This window comes from Dromiciops gliroides, chromosome 1 (assembly GCF_019393635.1).
Source record: "Dromiciops gliroides isolate mDroGli1 chromosome 1, mDroGli1.pri, whole genome shotgun sequence".
Taxonomy (NCBI): Eukaryota; Metazoa; Chordata; class Mammalia; order Microbiotheria; family Microbiotheriidae; genus Dromiciops; species Dromiciops gliroides.
The window spans coordinates 423,236,704-423,258,069 of record NC_057861.1 but is presented as its reverse complement, the minus strand read 5'-3'; the positions used below and the strand labels follow the sequence as shown (position 1 = coordinate 423,258,069).

Below are 21,366 nucleotides of genomic sequence, written 5' to 3'. Positions count from 1 at the left end.
AAGACCTGACTGTCTACTAGACCAAGATACTTCCTCCTTCCTTCCTTCCTTCCTTCCAAGAGGCAATGAGGGTTAAGTGACTTGTCCAGGGTCACACAGCTAGTAAGTGTCAAGTGCCTGAGGCCAGATTTGAACTCAGGTCCTCCTGAATCCAGGGCTGCTGATTTATCCACTGAACCACCTAGCTGCCCCTTCTCATTACTTTATAGTAAAATATATTCTATATAATATATAAAATTACTTATTATAAAAATTATACAAACAATATATTCTATATAATAGTAATACAAAATTCTATTTTAACCAAAATGTATGTGTAATACTTAAAATATAGTCAAATATATATAATATTCTCTTATATTATACAGAGTGGGCCAAAAGTCACAAATATTTAATAACTACATATTTTTTATTTTAAATTTATAATACCATAGCATCATATACAGTATATATAGGAAATGAATTTACATTATATGTGAAAAATCAAATCTCATAAATGGTGAAAAATAAAGGAAAAATAATTTTCAAAGACTTATTAAAACATCAGATCCCTTCATGACTTTTAGCTCACCCTGTACTTTATAGAGTTTAGTAAGATTAATTTGCATTTCTAACATTCAGCAAGTCAAGCAAAGAGGTCTTAATTATTTACCATGTGCTCAGAACCGTGCCTAGCACTGGGAATACAAAGTCAAAACAAAAATCTGACCCCATCCCTGCCCCTTCTATTATATCAGGGGACACAACATGTACATCCTTAAGCATATACAAAACAAACATAAAAATACAAGATAATTGGGGGTGGGGGGGTCAGAGGAGGAACCAGCACATGGGAGGGAGGAATCATGAAAGGTCACATGGAGAAGCTGTCACTTTAGCTAAGTAGTGAAGGTAACCAGGGATTCTGTAAGGCAGAGAGGAGAACTGGAGATAGCCTATGTTGTGTGCAAGGAACAACAAAAGAGCCAATTTGGTCAGAGTGTAAAGCTCATAAAGGGGAATAATAAGTAATAAGGTTGGTAATAAAAGTTAGAACTCTGCTAAACAGTGTTTTAAATGATAAACCAAATAGTTTTTACCTTAGAAGATAATTGGGAGCCACTAAGGTTTTTTGAATAATGGAGTAACATGGCAAACAACTTCAATTTTGCATAAAGGAAGATATAAGAGTTGGGCCTTGAAGGAAGACAATGATTCTGAAAGACTAAGATGAGGGATTATGCTATTGGCATCTCTATATTTCCCATAATGTCCAGTGCCTTATATATAGTAGGAACTAAATAACTATTAAGCAAATAGAATGAATGAATGAACAAACAAATGAATAAACTGTAAGGGACTAAAATTCTAGGTAGTCTGTCTAAAATATCTAATGAGTGGTCGCCGATAAATTATAAGTTTTAGCAAGAGCTAGTCTTTGAAGCATTTATTAAGGAGAATAAGAATTTGGTGAAGAGAAAGAGAAAGGCCTAGATTCATCTATCTATTAAAGGGAGAATGCATTTCTAGCTCCCTTCTCCACCTGAGTCTTAAGGAAAAAGAGCGAGAGAGCCAGTCTTGCCCCCTCTTCCTCCCACAAGCAAATGTCACTTCCTGACATCAAAGAAAAGCCACATGGCCTTGCCCTCAGAGGCCTTCTCCTTGTGGTGGAGCTTTCCTACAGTAAGTCTCCAGCAGGTGGCATCATTCCAATCATTACAAAACAAATAAATGAATGAACTAATTAATTAATTGATGCATGATTACTTATTCAAATGTGTTGATGATGGTATGAGTCATAACAATTAATTTCCAAATCCCATGCATGGCCTTTAATTGTGGCTTTTTACCTATGTATGTGGCTGATTAAGTGTTCTTTGGGATGATGGCTTTTTTTAATAGGCAAAAAGGTTTTCATTCCTGATTTAGAAATTATCTGGAAAAGGATGGAATGGGTTCACTCTATGTATGGCGCCTGTGTTTCTATGCAAGGGCTAGTCCCTGACCTCAGACCTCTAGCAATCTAAATTAGGTGGTTTGGGAGGAGAAGAGGGAGGCCACAGACATCTCTAAGTAACAGCAAGGATTAAAACACCTAAAAAGCATGTGTGCATGTGCCTATGCATGTGTGCACATGCACTCACACGCACACACACTCGTGCACAAACACATAATTCCCAAATTGGAAGTAGCTCAGTGATGTAAGAACTGGCTGAGGCCACTCTGAAGCTCCTCCAGAGCCTCAGGCTACCTTTCTGTATTATATTAAGTCAATGAAGTTCTAGGCCATGGTACCAACTCATTAAATTATCAATAACACGGCCTGTTTCATTGTCTCAACTGCAGCAAAAATAGGCTAATGGATTCAGAAACAAGTTCCACCTGTGCCCTCTGGATTTCACACACACTGGATCTACATAAGTAATTAGGCAGTGGCTTTTGTAGAGTAGAGGGTGTGGAGGCCAGTGATATTTCAGGAGGGAAGTGGGAGCTCAACCCAGTAGCCCCAGGTGTCCCATGGAATGCCAGCCTATGTTGTGACCTTGAAATCTCCTCTCCTTGCAAGTCAGCAGCTCAAAAAGCACTGATTAAGTTTCTGCAATGTGCCAGGCACTGGAGATACACAGATAGCAAAAACAGTCCCTGCTTTCAAGGAGTTCAGTCTAAAAAGGGGAGAAAACATGCAAATAATTATGTATAAAGATGTTGTAGATAATAGAATCAATTAGAGATCATCTTCAGGGGGGAAGGCCCAAGTGTTGAGATAGAAATCAGAAAGGCTTCTTGCAGAAGGAAGACAGGGAAACCAGGAGACAGATATCAAATGGCCTTCCAGGCATGGGAGAAAAAAATTGGAAAAAAAGGTAGTCAGGAGATGGAGTATCTTGTTCCAGAAATGGCAAAGAGGCCAAGTGCCTCTGTATCATAGACTATGTGGATGGAGGGGCAGCTAGGTGGCGCAGTGGATAGAGCACCTGCCCTGGATTCAGGGGGACCTGAGTTCAAATCCGGCCTTGGACACTTGACACTTACTAGCTGTGTGACTCTGGGCAAGTCACTTAACCCTCATTGCCCTGCAAAACAAAACAAAACAAATCCCTCCCCCCAAAAGAAAAAAGAAATGGTATCATTCATAAGATCTTTTTTGGTTAGAAAATGCTATGATTCTAAACACAGCATCCCAAAAGCTAATACCCCAAGCATGTCTAAGTCAAGACCTTCATTGCATCTGATTTCTCTGAAGAATTTCTGTCCTGCTGTTACATTCTTCTTTTTTCCCCATCCAAAATACTTGCTCCCGGGGCAGCTAGGTGGCACAGTGGATAAAGCCCCAGACCTAGATTCAGGGGACCCGAGTTCAAATCCGGTCTCAGACACTTGATACTTACTAGCTGTGTGACCCTGGGCAAGTCACTTAACCCTCATTGCCCTGCAAAAAAAAATAAATAAATACTTGCTCCCATTCCTTATTTTACCCAGATTGTCTTCCCTGGTACTGTCTTTCTCATCCCTGTGTATGTGTATGTGCATGTGCATGTGCATGTGTATATACACAAACACAACCCATAAGTTAAAATAAAACTAATGTTCACACACATAAAACTTGACCAAACACTTGCGTGCTTACTGCTTAGACCTATGTCTTTGAAAAAAATCTCTTGAAAGTGAAATTTCTATCAGAAGTGTTTGGTGGGAAAATAAAATGAAATTTGATCTTTAAAAAAAAGTATATGATGCCTGACATGCATATCTCCAATGCAGGATATAATTCAAAAAGATAAAAAGTTGTCTTAGAATCAAGAAGATGTGATTTGAACTCCTGACAGCAACACATATGACTGTGTGAGCTTGGACAAGTCACTTAACCTCAGAATGTTCCAGGTAACTTTGTTAAGAGTATAAGTTTCAGGAAAGATACCAAACTATAGAGTGGTTTTCCTCATACCAGTGCAATCACGATTACAACCCATATCCTCAGTCTTGTCATTGTAAAAATAATAATTGAAAATACCTACCCTGCTGGCAACCACCAGCTGAACCAGTCCAGCTGCAGCACGGAGAATGGCCACTGCTTCCTGATGGGAGAGGCCAACCAGTGACTGACCATTGATCATTAGCAGCTCATCTCCTGAGGTCAGCCTGCCATCTCTGGGGAAGCAAAGAGGAAAAAACAACTTTTGTCAAGATGCTTCAGGAGAAGAATTGTGGTTTTCCGGGAATCAGGCAGGGGGCGTGGGGGGGGGTAGTATGGGCCAGGATGCATTCCAAAGAGGAAGAAATAATGACTAAAACAATTTTAAGTCGAGTCACTTGATTGCATTGTTTGAAATGACTAGCATTAAGCCCACAGGCAAGTGTCAGTCCCAAAGATGGCACAAGTTTTAGTGTGTCAGTGACAAGGCCGGCACAGGAGCCCCTTTTCTCTGGCATGTCCATGTTAATTATTAGCAACAAATAAACTTTCTTAGGAGACTTGCATATTTTAAGCATATGCGCCCTTGGTAGATAGAGAAGCAAAGTACCTGAGGGCTTGAGATGATTAACACAGGACATGGGGTATGGGACAGATCCCAAGGGATATATATGGCCCAAGGAAGGGCTGTTCTCCATCCTGGAGGTAAAAGCAGACGTTGCCTGCATGCGTGCGCTCGCTCTCCCTCTCTCGCTCTCTCTGTCTCTCTCTCGTTCTGTCTCTGTCTCACTCTGTTGTCTCTCTCTGTCATCTCTCTGTCTCTCTGTCTCTCTGTCTCTCTCTTTCTCTCTCTGTCTCTCTTTCTGGGAGTCAAATCCACTGACTGTAGTTGAATAGCTCCCTGGAGTGACAGATGAGGGGGAAACTCCCAACTGCAGACCTAAGTTTTTCTCCTCTCCAGGGCTAGGGCTTGTGTTGCCCATCAGGCACACCCTCATTAACACTTCACTGCAGGTGAACCCCTGACTCCTATGATGCTCTCTCCTGGGCATACGTTCCCTGTGTGGTCCTGTTCTCTTCCCTCTTCCTCACAAAATGGGTCCCTAGATCCATTCTGGGAATTTCCAGTCAGGGGCCTCAGGGTAGATGAGAAGCCTTAGATATGATGTCAACCAATGAGTACAGTCTGGGGAGGGATGGACCTGAGCTTCCGTGTGTTGGGGGAGGGAGAAGAAAGAATCCCATCCCGTAGTTGGTTCACTAGAATGAAGGAGGGGAGACAAGGAGAGCTTTCCCACCCACCCCCTCAGCTCAGGTTGCTGAATGAAGTCATGGAAACTAAGACAGTTAAGGTGCCAACAGTTTGGATTAGGGGAGGTCCTGGCCCAGTCCTATCTGCACCGAACACTGACTTTCCCACTTTGCCAGCAGCTACAGGAGGAGCTGAGTTTTCAAAACCTGTCAACTTTCTGTATTCATTTTTAGGATAAAAGTATAAGTTTAAGGCCAGTAAGGGAAAAAGACATCTCCCCCTTGAACTACAGCACTGTATCCCAACCTCCTGGAAATATATCTTTCACTTCCCCTTCACAGCTCTTCTAGCAACGTGGTGACCTCAGGGAAAGATGGAATTCTCTGGTGTCATTCTGATTTGTCTCTGACAGATTCACTTAGTATTATGATGGAAGAAGAAGTGACTACACCCTTCTCTCTCCCAGCCAGAGAACAAGTGTTTCCAGGCTATCTTACATCATCTTTGTGACCACAGCCAATGAGGGACTTGTTAATGCTACAAAGATCACCCCATCTGTAGTTGGCTTCCAGTGATCTCCCTCCATGGGTCAACGGTGAGGGAAGCCTCCAAGTCTGGCCTTATTCCCTTCCATAAAACCAACACCTCCAATGATCTTGGGGAGCCATATTGGCTGCTCAGGCTCTTGACCACAGGGGAGCCCACAAGGCAGGGGTGGCCAGGAGAGAAGCACCCCCCAACTCGTGAGAAGGAAGGAAGTGATGCAAGGGAGTTCAGAGAATGTAAAATCATCATGGAGTAAATAGTGAGGAAAGCAGAATCAAATTGGAGTGAAAGGAAGGACTTCAGATGAGGAAAAATGTAGGATCATAGATTTAGAATAGATGGGACCCCAAAGGCCATCTGGTTCAGCCCCGTTATTTTACAAATGAGGAGCCTGAGGCCTAGGGACGTGAAGTGACTTGTCAGACTGGAAAGCCAGTGCTCTTTCCACTGAGCCAGTCCCCATCTGTCACCCCACTTCCTTCCTTATTCCCTGGGATGCCCTACCTCTCACCAGCTGATGAATCACTGAGGACATCCTGCTCAAGACCTAAAGCCCTGATTAGGGAGAATATATGTCCTATAAATTTTTTTCATAAGGGACCAAGTTTCCTCAGGGGAGATGGACCTGACATCCCCATCATCGAAAGCCTCCAACCTTTTCTCCTATAGACCTCATTAACTGTGGTTAATATCATCCTGATGGTCCTGGATAACTTATCTCTAGTAAACTTGTGGCACTGACTAATGGCACTAATGGAGGTCAGGAGATTCCTCTTCTGAACTACCAGATCCAACAGAACAAAACAGATCTATGTCTAAAAGCATCCTTCCCAAAGTGTAAAGGCCCCATATGTAGCTGAAAATAAAGGGCTGGGTCTTTAAGGTATGTGGTTTCTGTCTTAGGGACAACAGGAGGAGCTCACCATACCATGTGGAGTCCAGAAAAGTATCTTAGTGAAACAAAGTAGATCTGCAGTGGTGTCCAACTCAAATGGAAATGAGCTACATATTCACTTAGAAAACCACAAATTAACTTTATCTATGTTTTGCTGTATTTTTATTTTCTTAAAACATTTCATACTTGGGAGTTTTGTGGACCACCAAGCATTTAACACCTCTGTGCTAGGGAATTTCATCTGTTTCCATGCTTTAACTCATTCTACTATGGCTACCCAAGCCCTTTCTCTAGCTTTGCCCATCTCTGAACTCCAAACTATCAGTCAACAGGGATGACTTCATTGAGCAAGCTGAATTGGGAGGGGAGGGAGAGGAAGGTGCCTCCATTTCTCTTTCTTGGTTCTGGCAAACCAGCTATGAATTGGGATATTTTTTCCCTTTCTCCCACAACCCACTGATGTGCAAACCAAGACTCCCAACCCAACTCTGTACCACCAGCTTCTCACATTCTACATATTGTAAACCTAACTTACATCATACCCACCCCCAAACCCTGAAGAACTGTCATTTCACCAAATTTAGGCAAAGGTTAAGAATTGGAGTCTGGCCAAGCCTGCGTTAACAAGGAGGGGCCTTCCTTTGAGGGAGGCAGCTGGGCATCAGATCTCTGAAAAAGGAAGTGGAGGTCTTGGAAGGACTGAGTCGAGTTCGAAATAAGGAAAGTCAGAACACTGGCTCATCTTAGCAGCCATGCTGGCAAAGACCTGTGCTTGGGTACAGAAACTCCAGTGTACAGGTAGAGGATGGGAGGGGGTGGGGGTAAAAGATATGACTAGGAAGTGGCTTAAGTAAAAAGGACCTGAGAGGGTTTTAGTGAACTGTGAACTTAGTATGGGTCAATGGTGAGACCCAGCAGCCCAGAAAAGCTAATGTAATCTTAGGCTATATTAATGGAAGTCTAGTGTCCTGAGGAACGGAGCTACTGGATTCTGCTCTAGTCAGACTATGTCTGAGAGTACTATGTACAATTCTGGGTCCCATATTTTAGCTGGGACTCTGATATTTAGAGCATGTCCAGGGAAGGTGACCAAGAAAGGAAAGTCACATAATTAAAGGAGGTATTCCAAAAGGCAACCTAAGGCAAAGGTCAGACGTGGGACAGGCCAAGGTCCACTCACTGAAAGGATAACAGGGGAAGGAAGGACTAGCAGACTCCAGGGGAAGAAATCAAGAGTCATCCAAAGAAAGGCCCCAAATCTAAGCAGAGATCTATTACAAGAGAAGGAGAAAAAATGGGGAAGATCAGAATCAAAGCTAGGGGAGATTTTGAGGAACAGTAGAATTCAAGTCAACATCCAGGTGAACTCAACTCTTTCCCCATGGTGGCTTGACTTATGCCACCATGCCTCACAGCCCCCACACCATCACCTTCCCTGGCAGGTAGGGGCAAGGAGTGGCTAAGAGCTACTGACAACTCTGACAGAAGGATGTCAGTGGGAAATACTAGCAGACAGGAAACATGAGGGAGGTCACTGACAAGAATGGGACCCAGAAAATGGCAGGACCCCAAAACTCACAGAGAGTTGAGCTGCAAGAGTTCAGAGGACTTGCCGTATGTGGAAAAAACTTCACCATAGACTGGATTTGATCTTGGAACCTACTCTCTGCTGAGGCAGTGCATTCCCCTTTAGCCAGCTCTAATCATTAGTATGTTCTTACAAAGACAAGAAATGTCTAACTTTGACTCGTTACTCCTAGTTCTCCCCTCTGAGAGTCAAATCTCTCCTCCTCGGACTAGCCCTGAAACTTCATAAAAATATTGATGCCTTTGATGGCCACTCTTCCTCCTGTCCTTTAAAGAAGCTCAAACCTTATAGTGAGCTGTTCTTAATGATATACTAAATAGCCTGGCTGGAAGCCTTGGACTCCTCCCTCTTACCTACCTGCCTCTCTCTAGGCCACTTGCTCATCCATTTTATCACTAAGTTCTGTGGATGCCTCCTTCCTCCAAAATGCCTGCACCTGTTGCCCCACTCTGTCAAGGAATCACTGTGAGTTGTTGTCATTTTTGAATTGTTTCAGTTGTGCCCAACTCTTCATGACCCCATTTGGGGTTTCCTCAGCACAGATACTGGAATTATTTGCCATTTCCTTCTCCAGCTCATTTTACAGATGAGGAAACTGAGGCAAACAGAGAAAAATGACTTGCCTAATGTCACATAGCTAGTAAGTGTCTGAGGCCAGATTTGAATTTAGGAAGATGAATCTTCCTGATTCCAGGCTCACTGCTCAATGCACTGCAGCATTTAGCTGTCCTATGGAAGTAAAGAATACCTGGGTTCTCCTCCTTACACTGTCACTTAATATTTCTGTGACCTTGAACAAATTGCTTATATTGTCTAGACCTCAGTTTCCATCTCTGTAAAATGAAGGGGTTGTATTAGATGGCCTTGAAGATATTCCTCATCTTTAGAATCTATGATTTCATGAAAAGGGTCACTTCATAGACACATACACACATACATGCAAATATTATGGACATATAGGTACATCTATCATCTAGATCTCTATATAAATGTTTACTCAGAATTCCCTGGCTTTGGCATGCTGGAAGGTAAATCCAGCAGGGAAATTCCTTCACTCAAGTCTTCTGAGACAAAAGGGGTGGAGGTAAGCTAAAAGAGGATTAGGCAAAATAGATGAAAAGAAGGGAGAAGCTAATTTGAAAGGAAGGCGTTAGCAGCTGGAAATCAGGAAAAGCTTCATGCAGAAGGTGAATCTGGAGCCTTGAAGGAAACTAGAGATTTCCAAGAGAGGCATGTTAAGAGATCCTCTCTCACTTTACTCTCCACCCTCACCCCTTTAGATTCTACTTCATTCCTTTCCTTTCACATTCTTATCATCGCCAGATTTATATCTATTCATTATTTGTCTCCTTAACTAAAGTTCTACTTAATATTTTTTTTTTTGCAGGGCAATGAGGGTTAAGTGACTTGCCCAGGGTCACACAGCTAGTAAGTGTCAAGTGTCTGAGGCTGGATTTGAACTCAGGTCCTCCTGAATCTAGGGCTGGTGCTTTATCCACTGTGCCACCTAGCTACCCCTAAAGTTCTACTTCTGTGCCTCATCATGCCATGGAGTCGAGCTTGGACTCTTGGGGGCCATGGCAGAGGAGAACCCAGTCTCTAGCACATGCCACATAGCTGGAAGCCTCCAGGATAGGTGTGGCTATGGTGTGCTTTCTCTAAGGAGCAGCTTGCCTAAAACTGGAGAGGATCATCACTAAAATGTTACTTTCTAAGTGATAACTTCCTAATTCGCAGACACCATGGAGACTGAACATGAGAAAGTCCATTTTTGCAATGTGTTAAGTGGAGGGAGTCTTCACACTGATAAGACCACAGATCTCTGGAGCAACAAGCCTTTCTAGCAAATCAAACCTATAAGGTGACTGTAAATTCTCTGATGGAGGGAACTGGGTGTCTTCCTTTGAATGGGATGCAAGTGTGCTACTACTGTATTCCCATGAGCTCTCAATAAATGCTTAATGATGGACAGGCAGCAGAGTATAGTAGAAAGATCACTGCTCCATCACTCTCTAATTGGGTAACCTTAAGCAGGTCTCTATTTTTTCTGGACCTCAGCTTCCTCACTGAGACAGTGGGAAGGTTGGAGTAGATGATTTTCAAGATTTTTAGGAAGGACATTGATAGAGTGTATATAGAGGGTAGTAACCAGGGTGGTGAAATGCCTCAAAATCATGCCATAGAAAAAAAAAGGAACTACAGATGCTTAGCTTAGACAAGAGTGGACTTGGTGGGGAGGAAAACATGGTAGCTCTTGTCAATGAGCTCTTGTCTTAAAGAATTGTCACATGCATTTTTTTTTTCATTCAGTCATCCAGCCAAATGGATAAGATTTGTTTGCTTAGCTCTGGACAACAGAAAGACAATCAATGAAGAATAGGGGCTGCAGAGAGGTAGATCTGAGTTTGATGTCAGGAAGAATTTTCTAATGATTAGGGCCATTGTAAGATGGAATAGGCTGTTTTGGAAGGCAGTGAGTTCTACATTAGAGGTCTTTAAGCTGAAGGGACTTTAGGCTAGAGGGACCATTTGTTGGGTACTTTAGAAAGGATTCTTGTTCAGGAGTAGATGACCATCTGAGCTTTTTCCTCTGAGATTCTGCCATTTTGTGATCCTTTCCAGCTCCAAAATTCTAGGAATTAAGGCTAATGAAACAAAACTGTGTAAAAATGTTTTCCCTTTCACCCCTGCCAATAAATATAGGAAATTATCTTCTTAGTCCATAGGCAAATCTCATCTGCTACAGGGAATCTTGTTGCTGCCCTCAGCCAAGAAATAAAAAGTCAACTTCTTAGGTATATTCAGGGTGTACCAAAAAATCTTAATTTAGTTTTGTGTTATTAAAGTTTTAATAATGTAAAACTATACATTAAAGCTTTAATAGTATAAAATAGCACTAAGACATTTGAGACACCTTGTTTAAACATATTCTAAAAACAAGCGGAAGGGAAAATCAGGAATGAGTTTAGCAGGAAAGTGCCATGTTGACCCTTCTGTGACCTCTGGCTCTTAGACACTCCATATTTCCATAATACTAAAGAAATTATATTTCAAAAAACGGAACAATTAAGCTTAAGGTATGGCTGACTTATAAAAGCAAGGAGACAAGTTCATGAGGTGTATTTAAAAATCAATTTACTGATTTGGGGGGGGGGAACCTGATGCAGTATAATGCAGGGATGTCAAACTCAAGGACTCCCACAAAACTCCTGAGTGTAACCAGATTAAAATATAATTTAGTAAAAATATAAATATAAAATATAATTTATATATAAAATATATATAATTTATATAATTATATAAATTATATAATTATATATAAAATATAAAATATATATAATTTATATATAAAATATATAAAATATAATTTAGTAAAATAAATAAAAATACATTACAACAGGGGCAGCTAGGTGGCACAGTGGATAGAGCACTGGCCCTGGATCCAGGAGGACTTGATTTCAAATCTGGCCTCAGACCCTTAATACTTAGTAGCTGTGTGACACTGGGCAAGTCACTTAACCCAAATTGCCTCACCAAAAAAACCCAAAAAACAAAACAAAACAAAACATTACAACAAATTATGCTAATTTGTGGTTTCCTAAGTCAATTAATGAGCCACAAGGAACCATTTCTATTCAAATTTGGCATCACCATGTCGTGTATATAGTACTGAACTTGGGAGCCAGGAATACCTGGGGTCTAATTTTGTTTCTGTCACTCCTGGTGTGTTCAGAGGCATGAGTCATTTAACCTCACTAGGCCTCAGTTTTCTTCTCTGTAAAATGAGAGAGCTGCTTTAGATGGCCCCTAAGGTCCATTACAGCTTTGAGCTATATATGCTCCTATAATGAAATTGCTAATTACTGAAAAGTCCCAGTTGACAGATTAGCAAATAATTAAAAACCTGTAACTGCTATATAGACATAAACCAAATGTTGTCCTCACAAAAGCCCTGAGAGGTAGGCAGACTAGTATTGTTTCTGTTGTATAGGGAAAAAAACAGATTTGTAGAGATCAAGTGACTTGCCCAGGGTCACACAGCTAGTAATTGTCAGAGCTGGATTTGAACAAAGGTCTTCTGACTACAAGTCTAGCACAATATCACATGACTATCAATTAGCTCTTTTAAGCTGCTGGTTTAGGTGAGGAGGGAATGGCATGGGGGGATGGGAGGCCATGCAATCACCTGTGTGCAGCACCTCCTTCCTCTACATGTGCGACAATGATTCCGTGTGGTGATCGTTTCGACCCTCGGCCTCCGGTGATCTGGATGCCCAGGCCATCTGACCCTTTCACCATGTGCATCTTCCAAATCCGGCAGCCTTCCCGCTAGGAGGAAAAAAAAAAAGAAAAAGGCGTACTGATGTAATGACAGAGCCTTGAAACAGGAGATACTTCATGGAGCCATTACAGCTGGGGTAAAATCAGAAGCACTTAGAAATGGGTAGAGGAACTGAATGTTCTCTCTGTATGTCAAAACTAAAGTCTGTAGCAGCAAAGAACAATTAGCAAATTCATGACTCCAAGTGCTGTTTATACTTGCCTTGCTCACATCCTCCCAAATTTACATGCCCTCTATCTCATCTACCATTGCTACCCCTTCTGCTCTCAGTTACGTCATCTCTAATCCCCTGCCTCAATGAGAGGACACAAACAGGGGTCTGTGGTGAAAAATCTCCCTCTGAAGCCTTAAGTCCTTTAAAAAACAAACAAGAAGAGGACTGAGAATGAGAATTTATTTGATTTCTCTGGGACTTTATTACCCAAATTTCTTTGGACCCATTATCTCAATTCAATGCAATGAGCATTTATTAAACACCCACTAAGTCTTAGGCCCTGGTCTAGACATCAAGAAGACAAAGACAAAATCAAAACAGATGCTTGGGTATGGATACTTATGCCCTGTTCAAATCACACATGAAACGATAACTTTCTGCTTTCCTTTATCCATCATGAAAGTCCAACTCTCCTTTCAAAGTGCAGTAATGCTAAAACCTCCGTAAACTTGTGCTGTTAGGAATAGGCAAAGTGCCCAATAAAAGTGGTTGCAAAACAGAAAGAATCTGAAACATTTGGAAAATCTGAAATACGTTGTCAGAAAGTGAAATGAAGCTTTATGCACCAGTAAAATACACACACACACACACACACACACACACACACACACACACACACACACACACACACAGACTTGGGCTGGTTGCTGATGTGCAGCAATAGGAATGTCTAGAAAAATTACTGCCAGACACTGGAAACCAGTTGGATTCTCACATGTATTCCCTGTCATTGCACTTTTCTGGAGGGTCTGATTTTTCCAGAAATGCATAATGGCACCGCTAAAAATCTCTTCTTTAACCAGATGAACCAGATGGTCTGGCCAAATGAAACTCTGGAAGCTGGAGACTTGCCTCAGGAGTTCATGAACCTACTCATGATCCCCTATTAGTCCAAGTTTCCCAGTCTTGGCTCCATCACTCCTCGTGTCCCTTTCCTGACTTCTGGAATTCTTGCTTCTTCCCTGTTGTCCTTCAGAAACCCGAGATCATGCTTCTGGGTAGCCCACCTAGAGGGCAGTGAGATCTGTTTCACTCCCACCAGCTGCCCCTCACTCACTCAGGATTCCCAGGACCAACTTAGTATTCTTCAACATGTACCACAACCAGAAATACCTAATCAAATAAACTTTTATTTATTTATTTATTTGTTTGTTCATGCATTCATTCATTTAACTATTTGTCCATCCATCTATTTATTTATTTATTTGCTCATTCATTCATTCATTTATCTATCTATCTATCTAATCTATTTATTTTCAGGGCAGTAAAGGTTAAGTGATTTGCCCAGGGTCAAACAGCTAGTAAGTGTCAAGTGTCTGAGGCCAGGTTTGAACTCAGGTACTCCTGAATCCAGGGCTGGTGCTTTATCCTGGCTACCTAGCTTCCTCCAAATAAACTTTTATTAGCTGATATGAATATGTCTCTGTGTACACCCCACAGCTGCACAGTATGGTCATATGTCAAAGATGGGTGAGCAACTAATAAGCTGGAGCTAAGCTGTGGGGTTGCCCTACCTATACCATGCCAGGTTAGGGCTCAGCTCTGGTGGTCTGGGAACATGGGACACAACTCCTCATAGAAGTGGTGTGGTATAGTGGATAGGACACTGACCAGACTTGGAGTCAGGAAGCCCTGGGTTTGGATCTTGTCCCAAATATGCTTACTGACTACATGGCTTTGTGGAAGTCATTTCATCTTTATAAGCCTCAGTTTCCTGTTAAATGGGGTTTTTTTTGTTTTTGTTTTGGTTTTGTGGGGCAATGGGGGTGAAGTAACTTGCCCAGGGTCACACAGCTAGTAAGTGTCAAGTGTTTGAGGCCGGATTTGAACTCAGGTACTCCTGAATCCAGGGCCGTTGCTTTATCCACTGCGCCACCTAGCTGCCCCCCTGTTAAATGGACTTAAAAATAGAACCTATTTCATGTGGTTGTAAGAATCAAATCATATATATATGCATGTATATGTATATATATGTATATATACACATACATATACATATGTAAATTCATAACCTTAAAGCACCATTTAATGTGAGTTATTATGCCTTCTAGCTCAGGGGAAAAAACCCAGTATGTAAGGAATTGCTGCTAATGGGTTACCAGTTTTACGATTTGATATCAGGAGTAGGCAAGCTTACTTGGTTTTAGCTGAGGCTTAAAAAAAAGGGTGGGGGTGGGGGTGGGAGGGGGAGGCATAGCTAGTAATTTTCTTTTGGAAACATAAAACTCAGATGTGAATGAGACACCCAAGGAAGTGAACAAACTTTTAATTGTGGTTTTATTTGATCATTTGTAAACACTGGTAAAACCAAGAGTTTGGTTTTTTGTTTTTGTATTTTTTTTGGTGAGGCAATTGGAGTTAAGTGACTTGCCCAGGGTCACACAGCTAGTAAGTGTCAAGTGTCCAAGGCCAGATTTGAACTTAGGTACTCCTGAATCCAGGACCAGTGCTTTATCCACTGCGCCACCTAGCCGCCCCTAGTTTGGTTTTTTGTTAGAGGAAAGAGTGACTCAGATGTGTGATTTCACCAGTGCAGGGAACACTCGGTAGGGCATGTCTTCTAACAGGGCAAGCTGGGGAGGTGTGATTTGTCTAGGGTCCTGTAGCCAGGATGTGTGGATCCAGGGTGGAGCCCACATTGGCTCTCAGAAATCATGGGGAAAAACAGGCATCCCTGCAATCTGCATTTCTCTAGGCTGAAGTGTGTTTAAGTAGCATGAGCTACAAGATGACAATGCTTTGGATACATCCCAAAAGATAATCCTTTGGAGGTCACAGATTCAGAGAGGTAGAAGGGACCCCGAGCATCAACATAATCGACAGTCCCTGGCTTCTAGAGGGCATCCAAAACATCTCAGATAATTAGATAAAAAAAGAAAGGCTTTTTTGGATGAAGCAGTTCATTGATGTATATCTATGTATCTGTCTGGCATGTACACTGGCAGGGTAGCCACATGTTCTCTTACACTTTTGTTGGCAGTAGCGTTATTTCTTACCCTCATTTTAATGAAAAGCAGACATCCAGGTGGCATAGTAGATAGAGTGTTGGGTTTGAAGACAGGAAAACTCATTTTCCCAAATTCAAATCTGGCCTCAGACATTTACTATCTAGGTGACCCCTGGGCAAGTCACTCAACCCTGTTTGCCTCAGTTTCCTCATCTGTCAAATGAGCTGGAGAGGGAAATAGCAAGTCACTCCAGTATCTTTGCCAAGAAAAATCCGAAAAGGGGTGACAAAGAGATAGACATGACTCAAAAATGACTAAACAACAATAACATTTAATGATGATGAAACTGAGGCATATAGCGCCAAAGTGACTTATCCAAGGTCACACAGTTATTTTTTGTTTTGTTTTGTTTTAGCAACAAGCATTTATTTTATTTTTCCCAATTACATGTAAGGGTAGTTTTCAACATTCATCTTCATAAGATTTAGAGTTCCAAATTTTTCTCCCTCCCTCCCTTTCCTCCCCCCTCCACAAGATCGCAACCAGGTTATATATGTACAATCCCACAAGTGTTCTTTTTTATCAGTTCTTTCTATGGGGGTGGATAGTAAGCTTCCTCATTAGTTCCTTGGTATTGTCTTGGATCATTGCATTGCTGAGAGTAGTTGTCATTCTCAATTGCTCATTGAACAATACTGCTGTTACTATGCACAATGTCCTCCCAGCTCTGCTCACTTCACTATACATCGATGTTCATTAGTCTTTCCAGGTTTTTCTGGGATCATCCTGTTTGTCATTTCCTACAGCATAAGACCATTCCACCACAATCATATAGCACAGCTTCTTCCATCATTCCTCAATTGATGGACATTCCCTTGATTCTCAATTCTTAGCCTCCACAAAGAGTTGCTATATATATTTTTGTACAATTTTTCCACTTTTCTCTTGTTAACTGTTTCCCTTCCATCCTATTCCCTTCCCCATGATATTTATTCCATTATCCCGCTTCTTTCATCCTATCACTCTTCAAAAGGGATTTGCTTCTGTCTGTCCCCTTCCCCACTCTGCCCTTCCTTCTTTTGCCCCTCTCTCTTTATCCCCTTCCCCTCCTATTTTCCTGCAGGGCTAGAGAGATTACTCCACTCAATTGAGTGTGTACATTATTCCCTCCTTGAGCCAATTATTTTTTTGGGGGGGGGGGGTTGGCAGGGCAATGAGGGTTAAGTGACTTGCCCAAGGTCACACAGCTAGTAAGTGTCAAGTGTCTGAGGCTGGATTTGAACTCAGGTCCTTCTGAATCCAGGGTGGTGCTTTATCCACTGCACCACCTAGCTGCCCCCTCCTTGAGCCAATTCTAATGAGATTGAGGTCTTTGAGCCAATTCTGAAGAGTGTTAGGCTCATTTACTGCCCAGATTAAATAGATTACTCCACCCAGTTGGGTGTGGTCACATAGTTATTAAGTGTCTGACTGAGGCTGGCTTTAAACTCAGGTCTTCCAGACCTGCCTCTCCATCTTAACAGAATGAAAATGACGTTTCTTGTGTGATTTATGAACTGATGTTTTGAACAGTAACAGTACCTTTGGAATAATTTTATAGGTTCTTAAGGTGGTTGGTTAGAAAGAGACCATTGACTAGGATTTGTAAGTTCTTGTGGGTTTATTCAAACAATTCTCATTACTTTGTCATACGGTATCTACCAGAGCAAGAGCCTAGTAGCAGATTCAAATATCAAACCTGAGAGGCCACTGCCAGATTTCCAGAAAGTGGTAAGTTGATGAGTTTCTCCCTTACTCCTCCACTACTTTCCCTAGTAATTATGATGATCATGTCATGAACATTCAGTCTTTCTAAGTGGTTTCTATTTGGCACAGTGGATAGAGCACCAGGCTCAAGTCAGGAAGACTCATCTTCCCGAATTAAAATCTGGCCTCAGACAGTTGCTAGCTATGTGACCCTGGGCAAGTCACTTAACTCCGTTTGTCTCAGTTTCCTCAACTATAAAATGAGCTGGAGAAGGAAATGGCAAAACAATCAAATATTTTTGCCAATAAAAGCCCCAATGGCAACACAAAGTCAGACACAACTGAAACAACTGAACAACAACAATCCCCAAACCAAAGCTTCTATTTGATTTCTATGCAAGATTCTGCCCAATTTAAGACCTCAGTGTTTCCTAAAAATTTCTTGATTATCCACAAGCACAAGTACCATCTTAAAGCAGAGATTCTTAACCTTTTTTGTTTCATAAGCCTCTTTGGCCACCTGGTGAAGCCTATGAAAGGAGACCTTCTCAGGGTGTTTCTATCTTCTTCCTTTTTTTTTTTTTAGTGAGGCAATTGGGGTTAAGTGACTTGCCCAGGGTCACACAGCTAGTGTTAAGTGTCTGAGGCCGGATTTGAACTCAGGTACTCCTGACTCCAGGGCCGGTGCTCTATCCACTGCACCACCTAGCTGTCCCTTCTCAGAGTGTTTCTAAATGCATAAAATAAAATAACCAAGACTGCAAAGGAAATGAATCAACATATAGTTATCTAAATATTAAAAAACCAACATCACAGACCCTAGGATAAGAACCCCTGATCTAGAGAACTGAATAAGCATTTATGACAAACAGGAAACAAGAGAAGCATCCTAGCTTGGTAGACCTGAGGGGATGGGCCTAACTGTTAGACACTGGGCAAGTCACTAAAAATTTCTCTGCTTCATCAACAAAATGGGAGTGACAATAGCACCTTGTTATAAGGGTCAAAGGACATAATATATATAAAACACTTTGCAAACCTTAAAACCTATATCTACATTAGTCTGTGCTTCACAGGTAAAGTCATTTCTAGCATCTTGCAATCTAGCACAAAGACAAACAGACACACTGGGGAAGAAATAAAATTGTACCATTTGAGTTTCTTCACTAAATATATCACCTTAATTTTTTTCCCTAGGAAGACTTATATGACCTGATGCAAACTATAGTGAGCAGAACCAGGAAAACACTGTACACAGTAACAGCAATATTTGAATGGTAATGAGCTATTAAAAACTTGGCTACTCTGATCATAATGATCTACAACAATCCCAAAGGATGCGTGATGAAAAATGCTATCCACTTCAAGAGAGAGAACTAATAAACTCAGTGTAGATTAAAGCATATTTTCCCCCACTTTCTTGATTTTCCTTTCTTCCTTCTTTTCTCTCTGCAATATAGCTAATATGTGATTTCATATGTGTACTGGGTGTCATATTGCCTGGCTTCTCAAGGAGGGGAGTTGGGATTGAAAGAGAAAGAATTTAGAACTCAAAATTTTTAAATGAATGTTTGAAATAAGCAATTAAAAATTTTTAAATGATCCTTTCAACTCAAGATGCAGAATGAGACATACATGGATATGAACAACACAAGAATTTATTTTGCTTGGCTATCTAGTAGCTATGTGGCTCAGTGCATAGAAAAATGCCAGCCCTGGAGTCAGGAAGACCAAAGTTCAAATCTGGTCTCAGACATTTTACTGGGTGACCTCTGTTTGCCTCAGTTTCCTCAGCTATAAAATGAGAATAATAATAGCATCCACCTCTCAAGGTTGTTGTAAGCATCAAAGGAGATAATAATTGTAAAGCTTTTAGCACAGTGCTTGGCTTACTATGTAAGCTCTATATGAATGTTAGCAACTTCTTTGTTACACGGGTTTTGTTTGTTCTTTTTTTCAGTTTGGGGAGGTGGGAGGGAGAGAAAATAAATGCTTGTTAAATGGGGAGAAAGTAAAATAAAATAGGGGCTACATAAAAAAGAAAAGAAAAATAAAAGAAGCCCTTCTCCACCTAGTGCCAACATCAGAAAGAAGTTCAGCACTGGCTGAAGGGGAGCACATAAAAAATGAAGTTCCTGTTTTCAGGAAAAAGGGCGTCTCTCACAAAACACTGCCCTCCCCCTAAGACACAATAGTGTATGTCAACTGAAGAATTCCTCAAAAGTTTTCCAGGAGGAGTCATCGACTCTAACACACAAGAACAGATCACTAACCAGGAGAAAGCCTCTTTCTGCATTTAACTGCAGCGGCCCCAAGCGAATGCCACAGCTGAGCTGCCAGTTAGTGAGAGTTGAGAAGATGAAAACTTGGGAAGGAAACACAACAGGATGGGCTGGAACAGAAATCCTTCCTCTTCAGCTTTCTCCACAGGTCACTGGTCATCCTGAGAGGGAGAAATCCTGAACTTCCTCCAACTAGGGATTTGACTCATTTCACTTCTAATTAAAAATATCTCAATCGCACAGTTTGATGATGTTTGAATTTAGCATGAAGTTAGGAGGGCAGATCACTGGGGTAGTCTGGGAGTACACACACCTGAACAGGAGCTGTAGAGGAAGCAGGAACTGACCTCGATACTGAATGGAAGAATGGGGCAGGTCACAGTTGGGAAAATGCACAGGACTCTCAGCTTAAGCTGCAAAAGTCCACACTTTTAAGCCCAGTGTTCTCTTAGGGAAAGGTGGTGTGCCAGGATGGATGAGGAATGGTCTCAGCATCAGGAACACCTGGGTTCAAGTCTTCCCTCTGATACATAATGACTGCGGGACCCTGGGCAAATCAATTTCTCTCAGTGCTATAGGCCAAGGCTTCTTAAACTTTTTCCACTCATGATGCCTTTTTGCCCAAGAAATTTTTACACAACCTTAGGTACATAAGTACATAAAATAGGTATACAAATCAAACATATGCTGCCAATTTTTTCATGCCCCCCGATTCATCTTTGCTCTAAAGCTTCTTTTTTTTTTTCAGGGCAATGGGGGTTAAGTGACTTGCCCAGGGTCACACAGCTAATAAGTGTCAAGTGTCTGAGGCCGGATTTGAACTCAGGTCCTCCTGAATCCAGGGCTGGTGCTTCATCCACTCTGCCACCTAGCCACCCCTTCTAAAGCTTCTTAAACTGTGGGTCACAGCCCCACATGGGGTCGCATAACTGAATGTCAGGGGGTCATGAAGAATTTGGCAACAGTAAAAGGTTATGTATACCTATTTTATATACCTATGTACTCAGGGTCACATAAAAAGAGTTGCAAGTGGAAAAAGTTTAAGAAGCCCTAAGCTAGGCATCCCTCTAATACTATAAGTTGCAGAACAATCTGCACTGAGAAAGAGAATTTCATCCCGGGAGTACCCCATAATAATGAAATCATAGCTCCATTTTAAAGAAAAAAATTCTCCCCGTGATGCAATGGGACTGAAATTCTGAGAACAGGATCTCAGAAGAATCCAACTGTAGGTGACCCAGAGGGCCACAGTGGGCATTACCAATGACAACTTGTGCATGAAAAATTGTATAAAAGATATATCAAGGGCATATGTGACCATACAAAGGAGGGAGACTGATCACATCATGAGATCAAGGGATAAAAGACTGAGTGTTGCTATGATATTCCCAGAATGGTAAAAAGAACAAGAGGAAGCCTTCTAGTGGCCTGGAGAGAGCCTTTATGCGGTCCCAAAGGATGAAAAGCTTCAGAGGGCCTATAACTACTGGTAAGGATGGAGGGAGTAAACTGCCCTGTGATAAGATCACAGAACTACTCATGTATGTAAGTTCTGAAGCCTGGCCTCCTACATTCCAGTTCTTTGACCCTTGATCTCACTGTATCTCAAGGGTGAACAATCTCCATAAAGCAAGTCAATAAAATTCCCATGGGGTCAGGCC

At 41.6% G+C, this 21,366-nt stretch overlaps 1 protein-coding gene across 2 annotated transcripts in view; it reads right to left on the bottom strand.

Moving 5' to 3' along the window:
- The window catches only part of PDZD2 (PDZ domain containing 2), a 514,363-nt gene that overhangs the window by 129,145 nt on the left and 363,852 nt on the right, over positions 1–21,366 (bottom strand). For both annotated transcript variants that reach the window (XM_043975400.1, XM_043975401.1), the window contains 2 exons: positions 12,360–12,502; positions 3,996–4,128 (listed from right to left, as the gene is read on the bottom strand). In XM_043975400.1, the coding sequence (XP_043831335.1) occupies positions 3,996–4,128; positions 12,360–12,502 (276 nt within the window). The remainder of the gene's footprint in view (positions 1–3,995; positions 4,129–12,359; positions 12,503–21,366) is intronic.